Source organism: Cygnus olor, chromosome 1, assembly GCF_009769625.2.
Source record: "Cygnus olor isolate bCygOlo1 chromosome 1, bCygOlo1.pri.v2, whole genome shotgun sequence".
Lineage (NCBI taxonomy): Eukaryota > Metazoa > Chordata > Aves > Anseriformes > Anatidae > Cygnus > Cygnus olor.
In genome coordinates, this window is record NC_049169.1 from 75,742,244 (window position 1) to 75,764,579 (window position 22,336).

General features: G+C 42.4%; 1 protein-coding gene across 2 annotated transcripts; it reads left to right on the plus strand.

Annotated features, from left to right (window-relative positions):
• The first annotated feature begins 126 nt into the window (after nt 1-126).
• TM7SF3 (transmembrane 7 superfamily member 3) lies at nt 127-17,945 on the plus strand. Of its 2 annotated transcripts, XM_040545164.1 has the most exons (12): nt 127-306; nt 5,682-5,836; nt 7,511-7,661; nt 8,099-8,219; nt 8,511-8,682; nt 9,691-9,868; nt 11,108-11,194; nt 11,614-11,694; nt 12,443-12,595; nt 13,914-14,011; nt 14,364-14,526; nt 15,676-17,945. In XM_040545164.1, the coding sequence occupies exons 1-12, from the start codon at nt 237-239 to the stop codon at nt 15,936-15,938; spliced, it is 1,692 nt and encodes a 563-aa protein (XP_040401098.1). In that variant the 5' UTR covers nt 127-236; the 3' UTR covers nt 15,939-17,945. The 2 variants fall into 2 exon arrangements, with proteins under 2 accessions (XP_040401098.1, XP_040401099.1); XM_040545165.1 differs by lacking the exon at nt 11,614-11,694.
• The last annotated feature ends 4,391 nt before the right edge of the window (nt 17,946-22,336 follow it).

The following is a 22,336-nucleotide window of genomic DNA, read 5'->3' on the forward strand; positions in this document are numbered from 1 at the left end:
TAGCCGTGGAAATCACCACACAGGCGGGAGAGGTGGCTGGGGCGGATAAAAGCCGTTTTGGGGGCATTTATGCCCCATTATCTCAGGCAGGTGGGTGAGGGGAGGCGAGAACTGCCTGGGCCGGGCGGAGCCTGCGAGGGAGTGCTGCGCCGCCTCACAGGCTCCGCCCGGCCTAGCTGTCTCCTTAGCGCCCTGGCTTCTCTCTTAGCCTCCTCTCCCCTTCCCTCCTCAGCGCCATGCGGCTCCCTCCCTGCGTTCTGCTGCTCCTTGGGCTCGCCGAGGCGCTACGAGGGGCCGGCGCCTTAGGTGAGCCTGGAGACGGGGCTGGGGAGGGAGGCTGAGGGCCGCGGCCGCCATTACGTGGCGGGAGGGAGGGGGCTGGTCGAGCGCGGTTCGTTGCGGGAAAAGGGTGCTTTACGCCCCCCACTTTTTTATTTTTAGTTCAAATTATTGTTTAACAGTTTTGCACCTTATTAGCTACGCACCTTATTGCAATAACAGCCCTGCACCTTATTAGCTATAGACGCCATCGTTTGGACAATCCGATGGATCTGCTGGCTACAGTCCTGCTGCTACAGGGGTATGGCGTAGGCTGAGGGGTGTAGAGTTGTATGGTGTAGAGCTCTACTCTTTTTGAGGAAACAGGGTGGCATTCACTAAGCTAGGAGTTTATATCAGAAAGGGAAGAGGGTTAACTGCTTCTTTTTGTCATAGCTCTCAAGAGGTTGTGGGTTCCCAGCATCTTGCCAATTGCAGGCTGAAAACCGCTAGCTTTTGAAAATCAAGGAAATGAGCAAAACCACCAAATGTTTGGAACTCTGTTCCTAAAATGACTTTTTGGCCTGCTGATGTAATCTCCATTTATTAAGCATTGGCTTTTTTTGTAATTCCCTTGTGCACATGCATGGGACTATAATAGGTCTCAAGAGGTAAGCGTACTGTAATGATTATATCTTGTGAAGACTTAACAGGCGCTTACTTCCTTATCATTAATCTCTTATCTGTGTTTTTTTTTCTGTTCGAATAAAGGAAAAAATAAGCAGTTTCCTCAGAAATAAGCAAGCAGTCCCTTATGTTAGGGCTGGTATAAGCCTCCTCTTAGTTTTTCTTTTCTTCTAAGGTAGCATAGAACAAAGTTTAATTCTCTAGAAGGAGAAATCTACTCTTGGGATACTCTGCGAGACAGCATTTGGAATCAGTCCCAAGTGTGCAAGTATTCTTCCTGCTCTAGTCTTGGTGTTCTTGCAGGTTCTGAGAACTTCAGCTTGGTACTTGATGGTGGTGGGTAGGTTTGAGAATAAAGGTTCAGTATTCTTAGGTCTCAATGTATTTATTAAAAGATGCTGATAAGCAACTTATCACACAGACTTGATTGAAGGTGGATCACAAGTTTTTAGTTTTTCTTAACAGTATTTGCAAAGGCAGAATGAAAGTGAGACAGCAGCTGCTTTGCCTTGAAGTAACTTGTTGATACACCTTGCAGAATTGAGGGTAAAGGGGAAGAAGAATATCTCCTTCATGAAAAGTTAATAAGCTGTGTAATTTGTGTACCAAACCCAAACTGATTATTAGGCCCTTTAAACAAGGACACTTACTTAATGGTTCACTGATTTGAAATCGTCTTGTGGCTGTTCAGTCTGGGATATCCAGGTTTGTAGAGATGGCTTTTGCTATTTCCTAATATTAGAAGATCCCACTTCACTTTTAAAGTGCTGACAGGTAAAATATGCCTTTGATGGCCTGTATTACTCTTCTGGGGTTCTGATGGGCCGCAGCTCTTTAAACTGAGTATTTATGTATAAGTGTATTAAACAGGATGCTTGTTGCCTCCTGGGGAGCCCCACCTTTATGAAATAGGAGTGCAACTGGCCTTGTTTGCTACATCCAAACCAGGATGTTTAGTGATGCAAAAACTGAAGTGTAATTAGGATTGAGCAGTGCTCTTATGGTAGTTTTAGCTGGACCAAGACCATCCTTCATTTAAGATACAGTTCTACTAATAGTCATGCAAAAATAAGAAGCAATGGAATGATTGCTTTCCTTCTGCTCCTTCACCCCCTGGCTTAACTGGATCTACTTAGTTTGTGCTAGCTGTTTAGTCTATGCAGAGACAGCCTTTTAAAACAAGAGTTTCCCATAAAGCTATTCTGCAGTTTGAATGTGGCAGCTGGTCACTTGTACCTTGTGGCATTTGTGGTATTTTCTCTGACCAAGGAGCTTTTGTCTGAGACAGGTGTACTGACTGAGCATGGCTCTGCAGGTAAAGGGCTGTTTCTGCATGCACAACAAAGGTGTTTCGTAATGGAAATTGAATTGAACCATAGGGTGTCACCAAGAACCTCATGTGGTTAGCTCTTTATTGGCAATGGGGAATGACGCTTGACTATTGGGGCTGGAAAGGCAGGTGGTTCAATTAAAGTACCAAACGAGCTGAGAGCTTGGCACTGAATCAGCAGCATGGAAATGGTTCAACAGGATGGAATTGATTTGAGCTGGCTGTTGATCTGCAGTTTCTCCAATAAACACAGAATAATAAATGCCAAGCCTCTGTAGAACTGCCTGCCTTGTTTCTTAGCGTAATGACTTGTGATCTCTATAGAGCTCTGAGAGGTTAAATTCCTTTGCTGTCTGTACTAGCTTTGCTCGTTTAGTTAGTGGGAGAAATGATGCAACGTGGGGTGACAGAGCAGATTGTTGTCCACCTTTGCTTCTCAGTTCTGTCTGTGCTGCTGTCTTAGTATTGGTGGTACTGGTACGCTGAATAACACATGCTAAGTAGTCCAACTTTGTTCTTGCTCAGTTTCAGTAATACTGACTTGAAGTATCTGTTTTCAGTTGATAGTTTTTGTAATATTGAGGATTCCTCTCTTGTATCTTATCTAAAACCACTGACATGCAGCGACCTTCAGACTTCCTCCTCTTGTAGAGAGGAGGAGTTTAGCCTGGCATCTTACCAGCAGTTTCCAGATCTCCACTGTTTCGAAAGAAGTGGAGCAAAAATGAAAAAAACAAACAAGCAAAAACAAAACAAACAAAAAGAAATAAAGCTGGGATGCCTGGATCTTGTTTCTGGCTCTGTTGCTCTGTTCTGGCTCACTTCTGTGATGGTGTCATCTTAGTAACCCTGTCTGGCATGCTATGTTCAGGGAGCCGAAGCTTGCATGCTGTGGCCAGCACTGTGTGTTCTTGGAGGCTTTTGGTTTCTGCCCTTCAAAGCTGTTTTGCCACCACTGAGCCCCACGTGGCTCAGGCAGCCCAGTGATGGTCCTGGGGAATCGTGAGTAGGCTGTTTTGTCTAACTCCCATGGAGTCTGCCTAGGAGCACCACCGATCACTTCTTCAAAAGACAGAAATGGAGAAGGCAGGAAGGTTTTTAGGTGGTATTGTCTGTGGCCACGTAGCAACCGTTCTTCCAGCAAGTGACTTAAAAGGTTCTGCTGCTTCACAGTGTTTGTGAACTCTCTGTAGTAATCTTTCAAGCCTAGGTGGAAGTGTGGTTCAAGGAGCCTGTAGAAAGCAAGCTGAAAAATACTAGCTTGACTGGCTGTAGTCATTCTTGTTCTTTATCCTGAATCTATACTCTTCTGTCCAGACTTTGGTTTAAAATGAAATGTGCTGTTTTAGTAGCAGTTATGCAAACACTAAAGCAATGTAGAACACCATGCCTTAATTTGCCATGCTAATTAAACTTCAGAGAGTGCCTCTGACATTCAGAGTCCCATGATCATGTTGAAGTAGTGTCAGCATGTCTTGCTGACAAATCCGCGCTTATATATGCGGAGGCCTCTGGGTGTAAGTACAGAGGGGAGGTGAGAAACAAAGCAGACGAGCTATTTTTCCCCCTTGCTGTAGAGCATAGAGAGGATGTATATGGTTTCAGTTTTTCCTTAAAAGACCATTTTGGTGAACTTCCTGCAGTTCAGGAAACTGCCCTTAAAGTTCAAAATTGTTTTCCCGTTTTCTAAATTTCACACCAAATTTGAGTGCATAGAAAGCTGGTGCTTTTTAAATGCCCTTCTCTAGCTTTCGCAGTTAGTTGCATTTCCGGTAAAATTTAAGAGCTTAGGGGGAAAGAGGTTTTGTGGAGAGGGGGATATCTGAATACTGCTCAAAGGACTTCATGAGAAACTGAAAAATACTCAAAGCTTTCCTTTTGGTAGTTCTAATTTTACATTAATATTTAATGCTTGAGAACTTGCAGTAGAAACTTCTTTACCCTAGCATAAACTGCAAGTGACAGGATAGGGGAAAAAAAACTTTAGTCTGATTCATATTTCAGCAAGGGTTTTATTGGTGATGCAGTATTGATAATCATCAAAATTTTGGGGTGGGCATAGGAGCAAAGTAGGCACTGAAATTAGCAAGATGAAATGAGTATTTTCTTTGCTGTGAGAAGAGTAGAAGATGTATAAATGTAGGAGCTCACCTCTGTTTACGTGTGATCAAAAGGCAAAGCAGCTGGCCAGAGATGCAGTTCTTGGCAGGGGAGAAGCAGTTAACAGGAAAGGAATACGGAGTATTGGGTGTAGAGTTTTGAATGAGAAGACTTTCCTGTTTTTGAAAGGGAGACTGCCTGAGACATCCATGACAGCGAGCATGGGATAGTGTTGTTTGTACTTGAGTAGAAGAAGCACAGAGTAACTTGACAGTATCAACCCATGTGCTGTAAGAGGCAACTCTGCTGTGGAAGTATTATGCATCTGTTTGATAAGCTTTAGGTCAGTTGGGTTCCCGTGTGTCTGCATGCCTGAAGGGGAATTCTTATGAAGCATCAGAATGCAAAGCTGAAGGGCATCATGCATGCCACATGCATCTACTCTGTCCACTCTTCAACAAAAGAAAATCTTGTGGCTTCTGTACAGCTGCTTCGCTTCCCTTCTCTGAAATCCCCAGTCCCCCAAGAGCACAGCACAGGGAGAAACCAGGCTTTCTTGTGGGACTTGAACAACAAGCCAAAGCTGATTCTCAAAGAATCTTATATCCTGGGTCATGTGTCTCTTTTTAAATTAAAGACAGCAGGTGACAGAGCTATGTGCATCCTAAGAAGAAATGGTCTTGGTTGCGTCTTAGAAAGTCATTAGACTTTAGATACAGAAATAAGGGTATAACAGCCCTAATAATTAAGAATAGTGTGGGAGTAAATGACCTGTGAAATAACTGAAAGTGGGTGAGTATACTTATCTAAACTGCAGACTTGATTCTGTTGTAGGATTTGACCCAATTTCCATCATTGGGAAATTTGCCCATGAAGTTCAACTGGGCAAGTTGGCTGGCTAATACAAGCCTGTTGTATTATTGTCCTGGGTTCGCAAAAGAGCAAGTAGAGCTCAGTATCTTATTTACTTTAGTGATTATTGTTTGCCCCTGATTAGCTGCAGGTGACCAGCCAGTGCAGTGTCTTGTTGGAGCTGGACAGAGCTCCTGGCAGGAAGTCAAGTCCTGTGTGCTTAGGTAAATGTCAGGCTGCCTGGAGGCTTCTGCCTGCACCTTTCCCTGTAGGCATACCTCTGTGTGCAGGAGCTTCTGCAGCCATGACTTACTGAGTGGAAGCGGTGTAAAACGTCTTGCTTTGTTCCCAGCTGATATGTTATTGGGTTACTGGAAGCTTCCAGGCTGTTCTTGAGAACTGCTTCTCATGTGGGCAAAAAAAGTAGATCTTTCTCTCTTTTTTTGGTATGCAGGTCTTCTTGAGCTCTCCCTGGGAAGATTCAGAAATGTGCTACTTAACCAGACCAATCCAGTAGAAGCTGTAATCAGGAACATTGCAAGCAATGTGACAGTTGTTATTTTTCAAGTACATGCGCAGCAAAACAGCGTGGTGATATCCTTTGACAAGGTATGGTAAGAGTGTCATTTCTGTTCTCAAATACTATGCTCTTTCCCTAAATGAGAACTAAGAGCTCTCCTACACATAGGAATACAGAATTCAACTTATGTAAGTACTACATAAGAGCATGTTACTTGCATGGCTCCTAGGATTTCTGAAACTTAAATATTACTTTCTCATGCTCATGTGTCATGACTGTTATTTTGGAAGCCTGGATGGCAAAGATTTCAGAGCTTCAAGGCTTCATTCTTGGTGGGAGTGGTGCTTCTGACATATGACAGCTGACCATGTCCATTGGTGTTTGATTAAAAATGGATTGATGATAAGCATTTCCCAGAAACTGTTTTATGCTAAGCTCTATCACTTTGGGATGTTCATCTGTCTGTTCATGTGGCTTGTAGATAGCTACTGCAGTTAGTGTGTTGTTATCCCAGCTGCTGCTCCTGAATTTAATTATCGTTTGGTGGCATATAGAGAAATTCTTCTATGGTACTCCAGTGAAGGCTGCCACTTCTAGCCAGCAACGCAAGCATTCCTACTGCTATACACTAGCCACTATTTGTCCTATCATTACTGGGGTGCAATCTAAAATACTGACTTCTATGATGCTGTAAGCCAGTAAGTTGTTTGACTACCTTCTGCTCAATGTTGAAGGTACTAGGTATCAACCTGACAGTTGCCATCCTGTTTCCCATCACTGTATTACAAATGAGAATATGCTGGGTGCCAAGAACTATGCTGGGAAACTTAGAAGATGAATAACCTGGTACACAAGTTGCCCAGTTTAGTCTCCTTTATACCGTTGAAATACCCAGAATTCCAGGGCAAAGGCACTAACACCTACTCAGTCTTTGATTACCAGTCATAGAGCTTTTTGCTGCAATTTCAATCCCTGCTTGCATGCATGGGGCTTACCAGGCCAAGGGCAGTACTACGTAAATATGGCTGTACTGCTTTTAGGGCTGGCTTGCTTCTGGAGATGTGAAACTGAGCCAGACCTTAATGCCTGCCAGGTCCAAAGTGCTTCCTTGTAGCATTGCCTCTGATAACTGTGGTGGTCTTGGACAAAAGCACATCTTTTCCATGCTGAAAAAGATTTGATTGCAGGCCAGCTGGTTGTTCCAGCCATGAGAGTGGTGCTGCCATTGCTGACAGATCTTTCCTTGAGGCTCTTGGTTCTGAAAGGGATGGTGTTAGGGGGGCTGTCTGGCATGGCTAGTGTTAAAAGCCAGCTGTTACACAGTCATCTCCCTCCTGGTGGAGATAGCAAGTTGTTCCTGCACTTCAGCTCCCAGGATGCTCTTTTGTGCCCTCACAGCTTTTTGTGAGGGATATTCTAATCCCTCTATCTTTACTAGTCAATGCATGTTTGTATAGCATTAGGCTTAACTAGCTAGAAATCTCTGCAATTTGCTTGTGATACTAACTCTTTGATAGTCTCCAACTTTATTGGTTGGACTTTTGAGCTTGAATTGGGCAACATGTGGTGTCAGAGGCTGTTCTTTTTTTTTCAGCTCTAACCTTCTAGCTAGCTGTGGGCTGAATGCCTCATCTGTGGCAGCTGGCACTGAGATGTGTGCCCTACAGGTTTGTGGCAGGGATGTGACTACTGTGCAATATGTTTAGTTATTGTGACATGTAATCCTGAAAAACTGCTTGCTTTTATAATCCATTTCTGTCCAGAATCCATCTGCAAACAGCTCAGGAACTGGAGTAGACAAAGGACTGATTTCTATCCTTCGGCCTCAACAGAGTGTGTGTACGTGGTACCTTCGGTCACTGGATGCTAACCAGGTGCTAAGCACAGCTATCTCCATTCCATATATGGAGAAAGGTATGGTCTTATTTCTTGTGAAGGAATATCAGCTCTACCTACTACAAGCTAATTAAGTGTTAGTGTTGGCTTTTCAGAGGTAGTATTCTTATATGGTGCAAGTGTATGACGGAGATAGTGCAAACTCTTTTGAAATGGGCTACCAAAGCTTGGGATCATTAGAGACTTGTGTATAGGATATACTGTTTGTTCTTGTCATGACTTCAGCCTTAGAGTAGAAAAACACTGTACTTGTGTATCAGGGCTTATGTTAGTGATTGCAGTGAAACCACTTCTATCATCTGCAAGAGTAGAATCTGACAATTTTGTGTCCTCAGCAAGCAGGCTATGCCTGCCTGCCTGCAAATGCATGTGTTGCTGAGGTCTTAACATTTTTTTCAAGCTGTTTAAGGAGAAAGTAAATACTACTACAGCTAACTATTTTTCTTATTTTCTAGATCCTATACCTGGAGGCTGCAATCTAGAATTTGACTTGGAAGTAGATCCCAACATTTACCTAGACTATACCTTGGTTGATATACACATCAAGTTTGCTCCTGCAAACTTGGGATATGCTAGGTATGTTTGTTTTTCAATAAATAAAACAAAAGATATGAACTACAATGTGCTCAGCAGACCTCCCTTATCCTATATTTGACTAGGGTTATAGTACAAGATTCTGCTGGAAAGGTTGAGCATCCAACTACTGGTAGAAATCTTGTTTGCTGCAACCAGCAATCTAAACAGTAAATGAAGAAAAGGAGGATGGGAGGAGGAGGTAACACAAGAACTGAAAGTTGCATCTTGTGGGAGAGATTATGCATCTGGAGGCTTGTGCCAGGCTTGTAGCTGACTTCTTTTTAATTGTAGAGGAGCAAATCCACCAGCTTGTGATTCAGGGACTGGTCAGAACTCCAGATGGCGGCTGCACTATGATGTCTACCAGTACTTCTTACCGGAGAACAACCTTTCTGAGATGGTACTCATGAGCCACATACGGAAGATGTCTGAGGTGCAAAGTATCAAAGCTAATGGTGTTAAAGTAAGTATGAAGCACCAGTGTACCAGGTACTTGGCAGTAGCATTATCTTAAGCTTTCTCCTCCCCTGTGCCTCTCATCTTTGAGTGGTGATGTAGGCAAGCTGCTGATGCTTGAGGCTTCCTGCTTGTATCTGGGATTTCTGGCTAGGAAGTATACAGTGCCTGCACACAAAATGGCAGCCACTGGCTCTTCTGGGAGAGGAGGCTAGTGAGCACAGCTTGAAATGTCATGGGACTGAGACCTCTTGTAATGGCCTTTGATATTAGGTAGAGATTAATGATGGGTGTGTGAAGTGTTTGTCATGTATCCTGTTCTCAATCAAGTAAGCTGTTATTGCAGTGTCTTCTTACTTGCTGAATAGTTTACCTATAACAATATTGCCATTGAGTGTCTCTTAATCCAGAAGTAGAGCTGCTTCTGACAGATCATTGTAGTCTCCTGCAATGCCTGGCAGATGCTGAGGACTGAGCAGGGAATGCAAGAAACAAAGAGTATAGGCGAACTGGACTAGGTGCTGACCCCAGTTTGGAGTGACATAAAGAGCTGACATGACAGCAAATACTTGCATCGTGTTTACCTACTGCAAGCAAAGAGATTGGGATGGATGGAGGGGGGAGAATGTTAGTGACCATGACCTGTCTGGTCTTGCTAGGGAGTGGGATGGCAGCTTTACCTGCTTCTGAGGACGGACCTGGGTTAAGAAGACTGATAGAGAAAATTGGACTCTCCTCAAATGAGGAGAAACAAAACATTGGTGGGGAGAATCTTACGTGCTGTCAGAAATTGTTGCCGTATTTTGGAGGAAGTGGAGTCCATCCTGTGAGCCTTTAATGCCTCAATTAATAGTACTAAGATGGTTGTTCAGTGTTCAGAATAGGAGAGCTTTTGGCTTCTTGCTGGTCATCTTTCTTGAGCTGCTAAGTATTGTCCAGCTGTATGGACACATCAGTGTGCCATCAGACACAGTGACAGGCAGGTATTTGTGACTAAAAATACTCTTTGTTCCAGATGCTTACGTTGACAACTGATGATAAGACCAATGTCTACTTTTCCTCACTCCCTGGGCAAGGTGTGATCTACAATGTCATAGTATGGGATCCTCTTTGGAATACTTCTGCTGCGTACATACCTGTGCACACGTATGCCTGCAGCTTTGTTGACCTAGTGGATAACTGCTCTTCTCTCAGTAAGTTGGGACTTGTAGGTCCATGCCAACTCATCTCAAGCTTGTTGTTCTCCAGCACACTGAGTGGTGCTTTTTAGAGCTTTTTATGTGGTATATAGCCTGGATATGTTTTTGTTGCTTTATGACTGAGTCTGCCTCTTGATTGAGGAGAAATTCTAGAATGATAAAATGAATGATAAAATAAATCTAAGGAGAGCTATTAGCAAGCGAAAGCTTAACTTAATGGAGGTTTAATATTTGGCATATAACTTGATGCCTTTTTCTGTTTTTTTTTGTTTGAACTAGATACATAATTTTAAATCACTTTATAGCGCGTTAGGTGGAAACTAAGCTGGATTAGGGCCCAGCTTTATCTTTTTGAACTGCACTGGTGCTGACAGGAATCAGTAACATACAAATATTTCAAAAGGAGACAGTCACCTAAAAATAAGCATGAAAATAATGCCAGCAGTAGAAATCTGATTACAAAGTCATGCTACTTTCTACAAAGTCATGTAACAATAGAATTTGAGCAAAGCTTCTGCTCATGTTATGATCATGGGAAGGACAAGAATAATGGATAGAATATGCTTATAAAGCAAGACTTGTCCTACTTGTGTTAAGAAAATTAGGAGCTCATCGAGTTTATCATATGACACCATAAGAGATTATCAGGGCTAAAAACCTTTTCCCTAGTTTTTTTGAATTAGAGAAATGTAGTCTACTTGTTTTAAGTAGCGTAAATGACAGGAAGAATTCTTTCTAGGAGACAGAGGTGAGTCGTACTGGGGTACTAACAGTCCTTTCTGTTGTACTGAAAACTATATTAAAGGGAGGTAAACATGAAGGCTGAAAAGATAAAGACCATAGCTGCAGCCTGGATCACCAGCCCTGTAGTGCTGACTTTCATAGATGATTGGATGTCCTTATTTTAAAGCTGAGTAGAGCTTTTTCAAATCTTTAATGGTGGTACTACAAATAGCAAATTACAGCTGCTTAACTAATAGTTACAGAAAATTCAGTCCCTTGAATAAGGAGGAAGCTTTTGACTTAGTACTCAGACTGCAGCTACATAAATGGTCTTTTGGAGACTTTATCGAGGTATCTTTTAGGTCAGATGCTGTAGATCTGTTCACATGGTGAGTCTGAAGGAGTAGCAGTTACTATTGTTGGTAGACTCAGTGATGGTAACTTGACTTTGTTAGTCTCACTGTTGGGACTAGTAGATAGGAATGGTCTGATAACCCTTTCTTCTTGTAGGCAAACTCTCTACCAAAATATTCTTCACTGTTCTTGCTGTTCTTGGCCTCTTCACTTGCTTTTTTGGACACAGATTCTGGAAGACAGGTACTGAGTTTTTTCTGTTGTCATGAATCTGGTTGGAATTTCATAGATGTACCTTAGAACTGTAGCACTATTGCTGAAGAATCACCTGGAAACGATTACACGTCAATTAGGTCCACTGCTGTGCTTTAACAGGATCAGAGATTGTAAGTGCAGAACAAGAAGCTTCTGCTATTTGAAGAACAGGAACCTAGAACTAGGGTGCGTGATAAAGAACATATGCAAAAATTATATCTATTTGATGCGCTTGAGGAGAGCCCTTTCCAGAACCAAGTGTTGCCTGTCCCTCCTCCTGTGCTTAACAGCTAGTGAGCTGAGATTTCCCTTCCCTGTTGTAAAACAAAGGTGTCTGAAGATGTACTGAAATAGGCTTGCTATGGGGCGATATCACAGCATACTGAATCTCTTTCCCTGTTCTCTAGACTTATTCTTCATGGGCTTCATAATCACAGGATTTTTCTTCTTTGTATTCATCACTAGGGTAACTGGCCTTGGTTATGATGGTGAGTAGATATCAGGATACCCCCCATCCTCTTCCTGAAACGTTATTGCTGTGGATCCCTGACGTAAAATCTTAGTTGTGCTTGCAGCTGGCTAGCTGCGGGAAGGATAGAAAAGCCTGGTATGTGGGTACTTGAACTGAGCTTAAATACCTTAACACTGAGTAGGCAACAGAGTAACTGTTGCCTTTGACCTCAGACAATGAAATGGAGCTCATAACTGCAACTCTGACAGACAAATTTGCCTGCCCATCCAATGGAGATGCAGATTTTCAGGAAGGAAGTACGTTGCAAATTCCCAGAATGTTTGTTTCTTTCAGAATGGGTGGACCTCAGTTTTAGATCAAATGCAGATTGCACATCTAAAATAGATCAAGTGGTCTGCATCCTGTCTATTAGACTAGCAAGAATTGGTTCTTCTGTCTCTATTACATTCTACCTCATAACTGCTTTTCTGGTGCACTACCTATTGCAACCATAACTGCTCTGGGAACTCAGGGTACTATTGTACATAGCAGCAACGCCTTCCATACAGTCCTATGGCATTCTCCCAGTAGCATACCCTCAGCTGCTGACTGGAGCCTAAGTGAGATGCATGAAGCACAAATGTGAGCTAGTTTCAGAAAGCTTTCATTAGGTAACAAAAATCAAGTATGCAAGTAAATCTGTTTGAATAGGCTATTGCAGTAACTGAAATTTTCAGGGTGTTGCTACAGTTCTTAATTTAGAATTTTCCCTCTTCTTTTTCCAGTGCGTCTTATTTTGACAGCAGTAGCTGGGATTGTTGGAGGGCTTTTGCTGGTTGCAAGCTGGTGGAGATTTGGCTCTGTCCTGCTCTGTATGTTGCTTATTGGACTGGTGCTGGGATTTCTCTTCTCATCAGTGGTCTTCTTTACTCCACTAGGTATGTACTGAAATATTCTGCTGCACAGTGACTGAGTGATACTTCACCGCTATATTACAGGGACACTGCAAGGCTTCAAAACAAATGCTGTTCTCTGATTTATCTTAGTGTGCTTTTTAAATTTTTTTTGCCTTCCCAATGTTGGGAGGAATAGAAATGTCTCTGAAGCTTTCTTTCAGGTGTGCTGCAATTGAAACTACTTAGGGTAATCTGTACTTGTGGGAAAGGGAAACTGCGTATTCTTCCCACCCAAGCAGCTTGCATTTCAGCAGTCTGACACCAGCTCTGCCCCAGGCAAGCATTTTCTGTCTGTCTTGTTCTCTGATTCAGAGCACGTCACAGAAAATCCTCAGTCTAATTCTGAGGCTTCAGGCATGAAGGCATGATAGATCAAGAGGAGCTCTTGCCTGTTACTTTTCACCACACCACAGTGCAAGGCTCTGGAAGCACTAGACTGTAGGAGTCAAACTTGTATTTACAGCTGAATTGACTTTTTAGAGCTTTCTAGAATCTCTTTATTAAGAGGAACTGCGGACAAATCACATGAAAGCAAGCAAGGCTGCTGAGATTAACTCCCTCAGGGATGTGAGGGCACCAGCTGTACTGCTTTCTTTGCTGTGACTTTGAATCTCAGAACTGCATTCCTTTCCAGCTTTCCTACTTGAGATCCGCTGGTGGGGCAGTCTTTCCTTTCTACAGTTGTCAAACTGTTTGAGTTGGTTTATGGTTCTGTGGTAATCCGCGCAGTCCCTCATTGTTATTCATTAAGTGAAACAGTGAATCGACTGGGGATTAGCTGGTCCCCTGTTTAACTGACAGGCCTTTTGAAAGCGGGGGGAAACAAAGTAGTGTTCAATCAAATGACTTAATTACTCTAAAGCTGGAAGAGTTTGAGTGGTGTGGTGGTTGCACTTGCCCCCAGCCCTAGATAAACCTACACATTTCTAGATTATTTATGCACGCTTATAGATTATAAACCTATGTGGCCAATAAAATGGCTTCTTACTATACAGAAGTACTCTGGTACTTCTCACTCACATCAGATGAGTAGCATATACTTCGTAAGTCTTGTTTGGACAAGATCTGCTGTTCCAGCTTATAGTACAGGACCTGTACTGGAACTGTTTCTGCTCATGTATTGAATGAGTGCATCTTAATTGACACTTGGGCTCAAAAGGTACTCTTCCATACTGTTCTCCAGATATTTCTAAATACATGGAAACTTTGGGGAAAAGCATACCCCCCCAACCTCTCACAAAGAAGTGTTTATGCTTTACTAACACTAGTAAACTACTTGTGGAATATGGTGTCTTTGCAGGAGATTACAGGGTCTTCCGGGATGATGTTGTCTTCTGGGTGACCTTTTCTTCTGTAGCCTTGATGATTCCAGTGCTTTTTGTTGGCTGTCCAAGAATTGTAAGTCATCTGTCCAGTTACCTTGGAAGGAGGAGGGAAGGCGTGTCAGACTACTATGCAAAATGCAGTCCTGTGGGATGTGTGTAAAAGATCTAACACAGCAAGGGACAAGTTCTAGGGAGCTCCTGTTCAGTGTTACTTGTGCTAACTGGTCTGTAAGCAAAAGATTTCTTTTTTCTTTAGTGTTGCACCTAATATCTGCCGACAGTTCTGTTGCTCTACCTTTCCTGTCTTAACAGGATGTCTGGATAATGAGGTGTGGGCAGCCAGCTGCTTGTGGAAGAACTGATATAAAGTATTGCACTAAGGTGGTGTTTATTAGTCTCCTAAAGCTGTTTTTCCCCCCTCCCAGCTGAACTTACTGGCCTGTGGGATAGTAGGTTCTTATTCAGTGGTCCTAGCTATTGCCTGTTATGTCTACACAAGTCTTGCTTACATCACCGTAGACCTACTCAGAAGGATCCTCAATGATTACTTCAGCAGAGCCTACACAAATGTGCCTTTTCAAACAAATGGTGAGTGCTCTTCTTAGACTTTTAGAACTATTATAAAAAATGCTTGTTTGAGAACTGCACTTTTGGTTCCTTTTTTGGCAGTGTGTGTTGAGGGTAGGAGGGATGAAAAGAACTTAAGAAGTATGATGTGAGATTTGATACACAATTTGAATTTTAGTCCTCTGAAAGAAATACTGAGTTGACTGTGTACTCGGCCCTGGTGAGGCCACACCTTGAGTACTGAGTTCAGCTCTGGGGCCCCCAATAACAAGGAGGACATGGACCTATTAGAACGAGTCCTGAGGAGGACCATGAGGATGACTAAGGAGTGGGAGCACTTCTCCTATGAAGACAGGCTGAGGGAGTTGGGGTTCTTCAGTCTGGAGAAGAGAAGGCTCTAGGGAGACCTTATGGTCACTTTCCAATACCTAAAGAGGGCATAACAGGAAAGCTAGGGAGGGACTCTTTTTCAAAGAACGTAGTGATAGGACTAGGGGTAATAGTTTTAAATTGAAAGAGGGGAGATTTAGATTAGACTTTATAAAGAAGTTCTTGACTCAGTGTGGCGAGGTACTGGAACAGGTTGCCCAGAAGCTGTGGATGCTCCATCCCTGGAAGTGTTGAAGGCCAGGTTTTATGTTGCTTTAAGCAACATGGCCTAATGGAAGGTGTCCCTGCCCATGGCGGGGGGGTGGAGCTAGATGATTTTTAAGGTCCTTTCCAACACAAATTAATCTGTGATTCTGTAATCTATGACTCAGATGTGAAGCTTCCAGCAGGTGTTATGTGACAAGGCACTTAGGAAAGATGCTTTTCAGGCTCAGACTGACTTGTTTTCAAGTGACAGTCAAAGAGACTGACACAATGACTGAATAGCCTTGCTTCAACTTTTGTTCTTGCCTTTTCATGGATGCTCCCTGCATGTGAGGATGCAGGGACAATCCTTTCCTTTCTATATTTAAACTTAACAGTGTTTGCGTCCAAGCACGAATGATAGAATGGGTTGGGGTGGGAGTGACCTTGAAGTCCATCTAGTTGCTAACATAAGCAGGGACACCTTCCACTAGATCAAGTTGCCCAAAGCTCCATCCAGTCTTCCCTTGAACACTTACTTGACAGGAAGTAATGTTCCTGCTTTACCAGAACCAGTGTCTTTCTTTTTCTTTTTAGACTTTATAATCCTGGCAGTGTGGATAATGCTGGCCCTCAGTGGAGTGACTGTGCAGCTTCGTCGAGAGAGAAGTGAAGTGCCCTTCCCACCACACCCTTATCTCATCTGGAAACGGGAAAGGGAGCGCAGAAGCACGAATATCTTAGACCCTAGCCATCACATCCGTCCCTTAAGAGAGAGGATACATAGCAAGCTGCTGCAGATTAAAGAGCTCTTTCAGAAAGAGCAGCCAGCTGGGGAAAGAACTCCGTTGCTTCTGTAACCTGCCAAATAACTGGTGGGAACAGAGGAAGAATTTAGGCAAGATGACTGATCACCAGCAAACCAGCCAGTGCTGCAGGCTTTTAGCACTGCCAGCTTGTCCTGCTTAATCGGAGGATGATGCTTCTTCAGCTTGGAAGGAAAGTCATCTGTCCTGTACACTACATGCTGTTTTGTGACTTTCCTCAACGGCCCACCTGGACTGCTGTAACAAGCATATATGTCTAGCTGCAGAGATGTTGTACTAAAGGTCATGTACAGGTATTTATCTTGTGGTGAGCTAGTACAATGTTTAAGCACATGAAATATCAAACAGCCCTTCGAAAGTAGCCTGTATGGCATTGGTTCTTCCCTTGCAGCATGAAGATGGCTGCCAAAATATTGCCTGACCTGCTCCCAAAGGTGAGCAGTCTGCCATCTCGCAAGGGAAGAAAGACAAGGGCCATACACAGAAGAGGTTCTTCTAGCAGGAACTGAAGTATCATTTTCTAATAGGTACAGAATGTGTGGCTGCAGACAGTTGTTTCCAAGAAGTATTACTGAACCTTGCAAGCTATATTAAGTGACTTGAATTTAAACTGCACTGCATTAACGTTAAGTGAGCATACTGGGGCTCAGGAAGTGGAGCTGATCTGAGATAAAACCTTCTCTTTCAGTGGGTTCTGTAGTAAAGTGGTCATCTGGTCTCTGTACAGAGATGACTGCTAAGAGAACGCAAGTGGCTTGCCTCCTTGTTTGCTTTCTGAAGAGCCTGTGACTTGCTTCAGCTATGGTATCATCTTTTATTGATAGGGTGCTGTCATAAGAGAACAACCGGAATAAGCACTTTGTAGCCAGTGTCAGTCTTTCCTGGGATTGGTTGGAACACTATCGTTCTGTTTTAATCAATATATCTTCTATTTTTTGCCTTTAAGGGGGTGAAAACAGCATACTGCAGGCAAAATACTGACCAGGATCCTTGCTGACTGAATGTGTTCCTTACCAGTTTTACCTCTGCCCAAACCAGAATGCAGTGTAAAAACAGATAAGGGACCACTCTTGTGTTCAGTGGAGAATTGCATCTTACTTGGTGGCTTTATTCACTTCCTTAAATAAAACAGCCATTTTCAAAATGCAAACTGGAGCATTGTGGGTTTGGCTCACATAAACGCACAAACAGTTCTGAGGCTGTTGTTGGGGCTGTTGTTGGGTTTTCCCTGCCCACCCCTGGTCTTCACCTTTAATGTTTACGTGGTGATCTGTCATACTTTAAACAGTAAAGGAAGTATTGTATCCCATATCTTGATACAGGTTATGGTGATTCTTTGTTTTTCCCCTCACTATCCTTATGCTTTTAGTGTGGGTAGCAAAGTGGGTGGTCCTTCCTGTCTGGAGGTGAATGGCTGTTCTGCTACTTGCATGGAACCACTGCTAGTGAGTAACTGTGGTAAAACTTCAGTTCTCAGCCACCACTTTAAATTCTTGGCAGCAAGTATATCGGAAACAACTGTCAGAAAGGTAGCGAAAAGCTTTATCTGAGGACTTATTTGAAAGCTAAAACATTCTAGCATTAGAAAGGAACTGACTTTAAAGTGACTCAAATTAGTAGGCCTTTCTTTAAGGAGTGAAACTTTGTAGTATGGCATAGCATCTGAGGTGACTAAACTGATCTGATGTTTAGAGAAACAAATCCCACGACTGCTTAGAGCTGGAATACTTACCTCAAACAGCTGAGCAAGGCTGAAATACTGCAGTTAGGGTCTTGCTTCACTCTGCTGTTGTGTGGCAGATAGGAGTAAATGAGGAGCTCCTTTGGCCTCTGGTGGACTGATGCTTACTGACTGCCCTTACTGCACTGATACTGAGCATGTCTGTTGTATTTGACTAAGTAACAAACACTTATTTGATACACAAATGCTCTTAAACGTGTTTACCTTGTTTTTAATAACTGCTGTGATTAACATTCTGGAAGAAACAAATTTAACTCTAATTTTCTATATCTTTTTATAATAAAGATGTCTTTTTGAAATAATATTGTAACTAAAGGGGTCTCTTCATGCTGAATTCAGTGTCACATCTGCAATCCCAAATGCTGAAGCTAACTTAAAGCAGTAGTTCTGAAGTGTTAGACCCTCAAAGAATGAGGTAGGGGAAGCCTAGCTGACCTGTTATAGGGACTTAGTACACTCACAGTGACACCCAGAGGTCCAGGCTGGGACTAGTTACATTCTATATGAATGCATGACCTGAAGAGATATGTTTCATTACTTCACTAGACACTGCTTTAGGAAAAAATAGCAGTCACTTTTTTGACTGTAAACTAGTCTGCAAAATGCCATAGGAAGGTTAGGGCAGAACTAGACTTTGAACTCATCTGAGATCCTGACTTGGAGACGGTCTTTTGATAGAGATGGATTAGGGATTATTTCCCTGTTCTGTAAGCCACAGTGGTTAATAGTGACAGTTACCAGAACATACTGATCCACTGCAGTGCTGGGGGAGCTCTTTAAGGCTCTTGTGTCCCACTTGTGGTGGTTTTAGGAGGAAAACTGGATTCTAGCCTGCTGTGCATTACAGAAAACTGCTCACTACAGATCTCTCACTGGAAGCATTTACTGCTGTGCTATGTTGTGTTAGCTGCATTACCTTGCAGTTGTGCTAGCTTAAACTGATGCTATCTGATGCTTCCTGGGAATCTAAATTTAGGTAGTGAGTTGCCTATAAAGTCAGGTGCTTTGATGTAAGCTGAAGCCTTCTGGATCATGATCTGCCTCCTGCTGTTCCTACTCGCCTGTCATCACTGCTTTGGTGCATTTTTGGAGTTTTCTCCCTGCAGTTTTCAAGCAAGCACTGGCACAACTAGACTGAAGGGCACTGATCTTTTCCAAGAAACATCTTCCCTTGTATTATAGTCTCTTTCCTGTTTTAAAAACAGAAACCTAGCCTGGCTCCACTGTTCTATGGAGCACAGTACAGATAAGGCAGCTTGCCTATCTGCTTCTCTAAATGTTCAGAAAGCATGGCTCAGAATAGGAGCAAACTGTGCTTTCCATAGGTGTACTTTGGATGGGGGGAAGACAAACTTTCCTGTTCCCTAAGCTCTGTGCTTTGATTTGGGAACAGGTTATAGGAGACTATTAGAAGGGGCCTGGAAAATAATCATTCCTTCATCATCCCTGCAGTTATAGTCTACATAAGTGACTTTCCTCTTCAGGAAGAACTGTGCTGAAATCTTCCAATGTAATTAGTGCATGCTGCTAGTGCTTTTAGTAAAAGAAAACGTGATGGTTACTGTTAGAACCTTTCAAAAAGATGATAGAAATATATTGTATATATCAGGTTATAAAGCACTTGAGGCTGTTTTGGGGGCCCAACTGATGGGTAATGCGTAAGCCCTGAGATAGAGACTTGTGAGGAAACTTTGGCCTTGCTTAATGTTTTGTAATGTTTTGCCTTCTGGGGTGAGAAACATGACTAGAATGTAAACTTTGTGTACTGCTGTTCTAAAACAAAATCTTGGTCTTGTGAATCGCATCACCTGGCTGGCATTGTCCTGGTACTGCTGGAAGAGATCAATATGTCCTTGCTTGTCTGGTGACTCATTCTCAGGATGTTTGTTTTCGTGATCTCTGAAGCACTTGGGCATTGCCAAAACTGGCTGAAACAGTCCCAAACAACTGGAGACAAAAACAAAGGACAAAGCAATTCTTAGCTTAAAACTTTAAAACCATCTGAGAACCAAACCATTGGCATTGGGTTTGGGTAGGAGAGGAGCAGTGCTTTGTGGTTTGCCTGTTTAGGAGTATGTAGGAGTGCTGTGCATTGCTGAGGGAAGAACGTGGGACCCACAGTCTCCGCTGTGGTCTCTCCAGTGTCTAATGCGAGATCTGTGCTGCTGCTCTCAGGCTGAGCCTTTTTGTCCCCTTCCACACCTTTGATAAGTAGGCTTTGATGTTTCAGTTTGTGTTGGAAACAACAGCTCAAAGTAATGTTTTTGTTCAAGCAGATGCTTGTTGCTGATAATAAAATTTAACTGATCTCAGACCTTGTCTACAAGCATGTAGCTATGGGCAGATTAGAGGTGCCTTCTGCTCGAGTATGCAAGGCATTGTACTTCCATGCATACTGGGAGAAGACAACCTCAAAATAGAGCATTAAATTAGCTCACTTGGGGTGGGGGGAGTTGTGTGTGACTTACCTGCCTGCTTCACAGAGCTCAGTCTTCCCAAGTCTGCGTTGTCCAAAAAAAAAAAAGGCACCGCACCCTCTCCAGTTTTTCCAGCTTACCCTTAGAGTCTTCTGTGGTAATGACTTTTTCTAATGTGCTCAGAAAGAGCTGGATTAATTTATCCTGAATGCTCTGAAATAACAACAAAGTCACGTACGAGAAGCAACAAAGCACAGATAGTGCATATCATAGAAGGCAGCTGCTGTTTGCCTAGCTGGTAATTTGGTTAATTTGAGCAGTTGCATATAATTAGTTTAAAAATTGTCTACTGTGTTCCACAGCATGTTACTGGAAAACCAGTCACTGATCACCCTGCGTTCATTGGTTTTAGAAGTTCAAACCTCCAGCTGAATTTTCAAAAATATAGTGTGGGTTTTTTTATTGATAAAATAGCCATCCTCAAACACTTCTTAGGGCATTTTTGGTGGTGGGAGCATTGTAGAGAACTTACTTATTCTGCTATTCTTTTAAAAAAGGTAAAACTAATCCTTAAGGCAATGGGAACATACCACAGTTGTAGTCCTGCTCATTTCCCTTGTGGCAATGTTCCCTAGCTGAAGTCTGAGGAGTGTTGTTAGTGTGTACTTCTCAAGACTGGAATTATGAAACATTTCTCTTTGTCATGCTGAGCAGTTGTTTATAGTTTTCTTCTAAATGTCAGTTGAGTACCCTGAATTCATGACGTTCCCTCCTACAAAGGTATGACCATGCAGACTCCTGACAGGCATGCTGCTGCGTCTGTGTCTGCTGAAGGGAGGTCATTGCAGGCAGTGTGAACAGCAGTACCACGTCTCATACCATCAGTGAAACAGGATGCTTTATTTTGTATTTTGCAGCACCTTTTCCACCATATGTGGAAACTAACTAATGCTGTTTAAATTAGTCTGTGCTCCTGTTGTGTGAAATTCAGTTGCATTGGAGAAGAAAGAAGTGAGATGGGCAAAAGGTGAGGTTGAATGTGACCTGCACACCTCTACCAGGTATGTATGTATGTTATAATACAGCAACGTGCTGCATTTGGGTCTCCCAGCACAATTTAATGTTCTGGAAGAGTAAGTTTAGCAAGAGGTGCATCATCACGCAGAATCCACTTTTTCGTTTGTTAAGAAATGGTAACAGGCACTTGTCTGTTGGTGCTGGTTTGGGGATTATGCACAGGAGAGAGTGCATAGGTTTTCTAGGAGAATGAGATGATTCTTTACACATGAAGTTAAAAGGAAGCCCTCTGAGAAGACACCTTCCCTGACATGCAGGCAATGACATCTTTTGGACAGCTGCAGAGGAACCCATTTCCAGTCTAGATTTCTTTTTTAATTTAGGGAAATCGATTTTAAAGCGTAATATGCTTACTGATCAAAATTGAAAACTTCCAAAGCCAATTTAAATCTTGTTTTGGATATCTACAGTGGGATTCTACTAAACATAATGATCCTAGTAAACATAATTCTGCATGAGAACAGTGATGTTAGCTCTGTAGTTTAATATAATCTTTTAATTCCATGAATTTGTTAAAAAGCTAGTTATTTAAAGCTTTATTCATTTTACAGAACAGCCCAACTTAGTTTGAAGCTGAAGTTACCTCAGCTGAATAGCTGCTATACTTATTTATGACTTAGTTTGACATTTATTACCTGTCTCTAAACAAGCAATTTATGATACTGAAAGGAAGTCTCTCTTCTGAGAAATCATGAGGAAGTGGATAAAACATTACACTTCCAGCTTGTGAATGTAATCCACTGACTTTCTCATTTACACATCAGAGAAAGAAACCCAGAGCTTGAGTAAAATCAGTGACTTTTTTAATCTTGAAGGAAAAAAACCTGCCCCATTCCACCTGTACCAAAATGTTTCAATACAAAAATCAAAACCCTGTGGACTGCTTTTTGTTTATTCTTACTGCTTCTCTGTATTAGTAAACAGTTCCAGTAGTTCACTTAAAAAAATGAGTAACTACTTGTATGGAAGTGATTGATTGTTAACCCTCCATTTTCTCTTGGAAAATGGAACTCTTTTTTTCCTGCTATTTGAGAACATGAATAAAAGCACTAGAAATGGGCTTACCTGCCTTAAAGCATAAATAGATGAGAGAAAAGCAAAATGGTGTCTTTTTCTTAGATGTTACTAACAAGGCTCATTTTGGATCCAGTATCTTGCTTTAATCATGAAAATAATCATGAAAACATCCATATTTA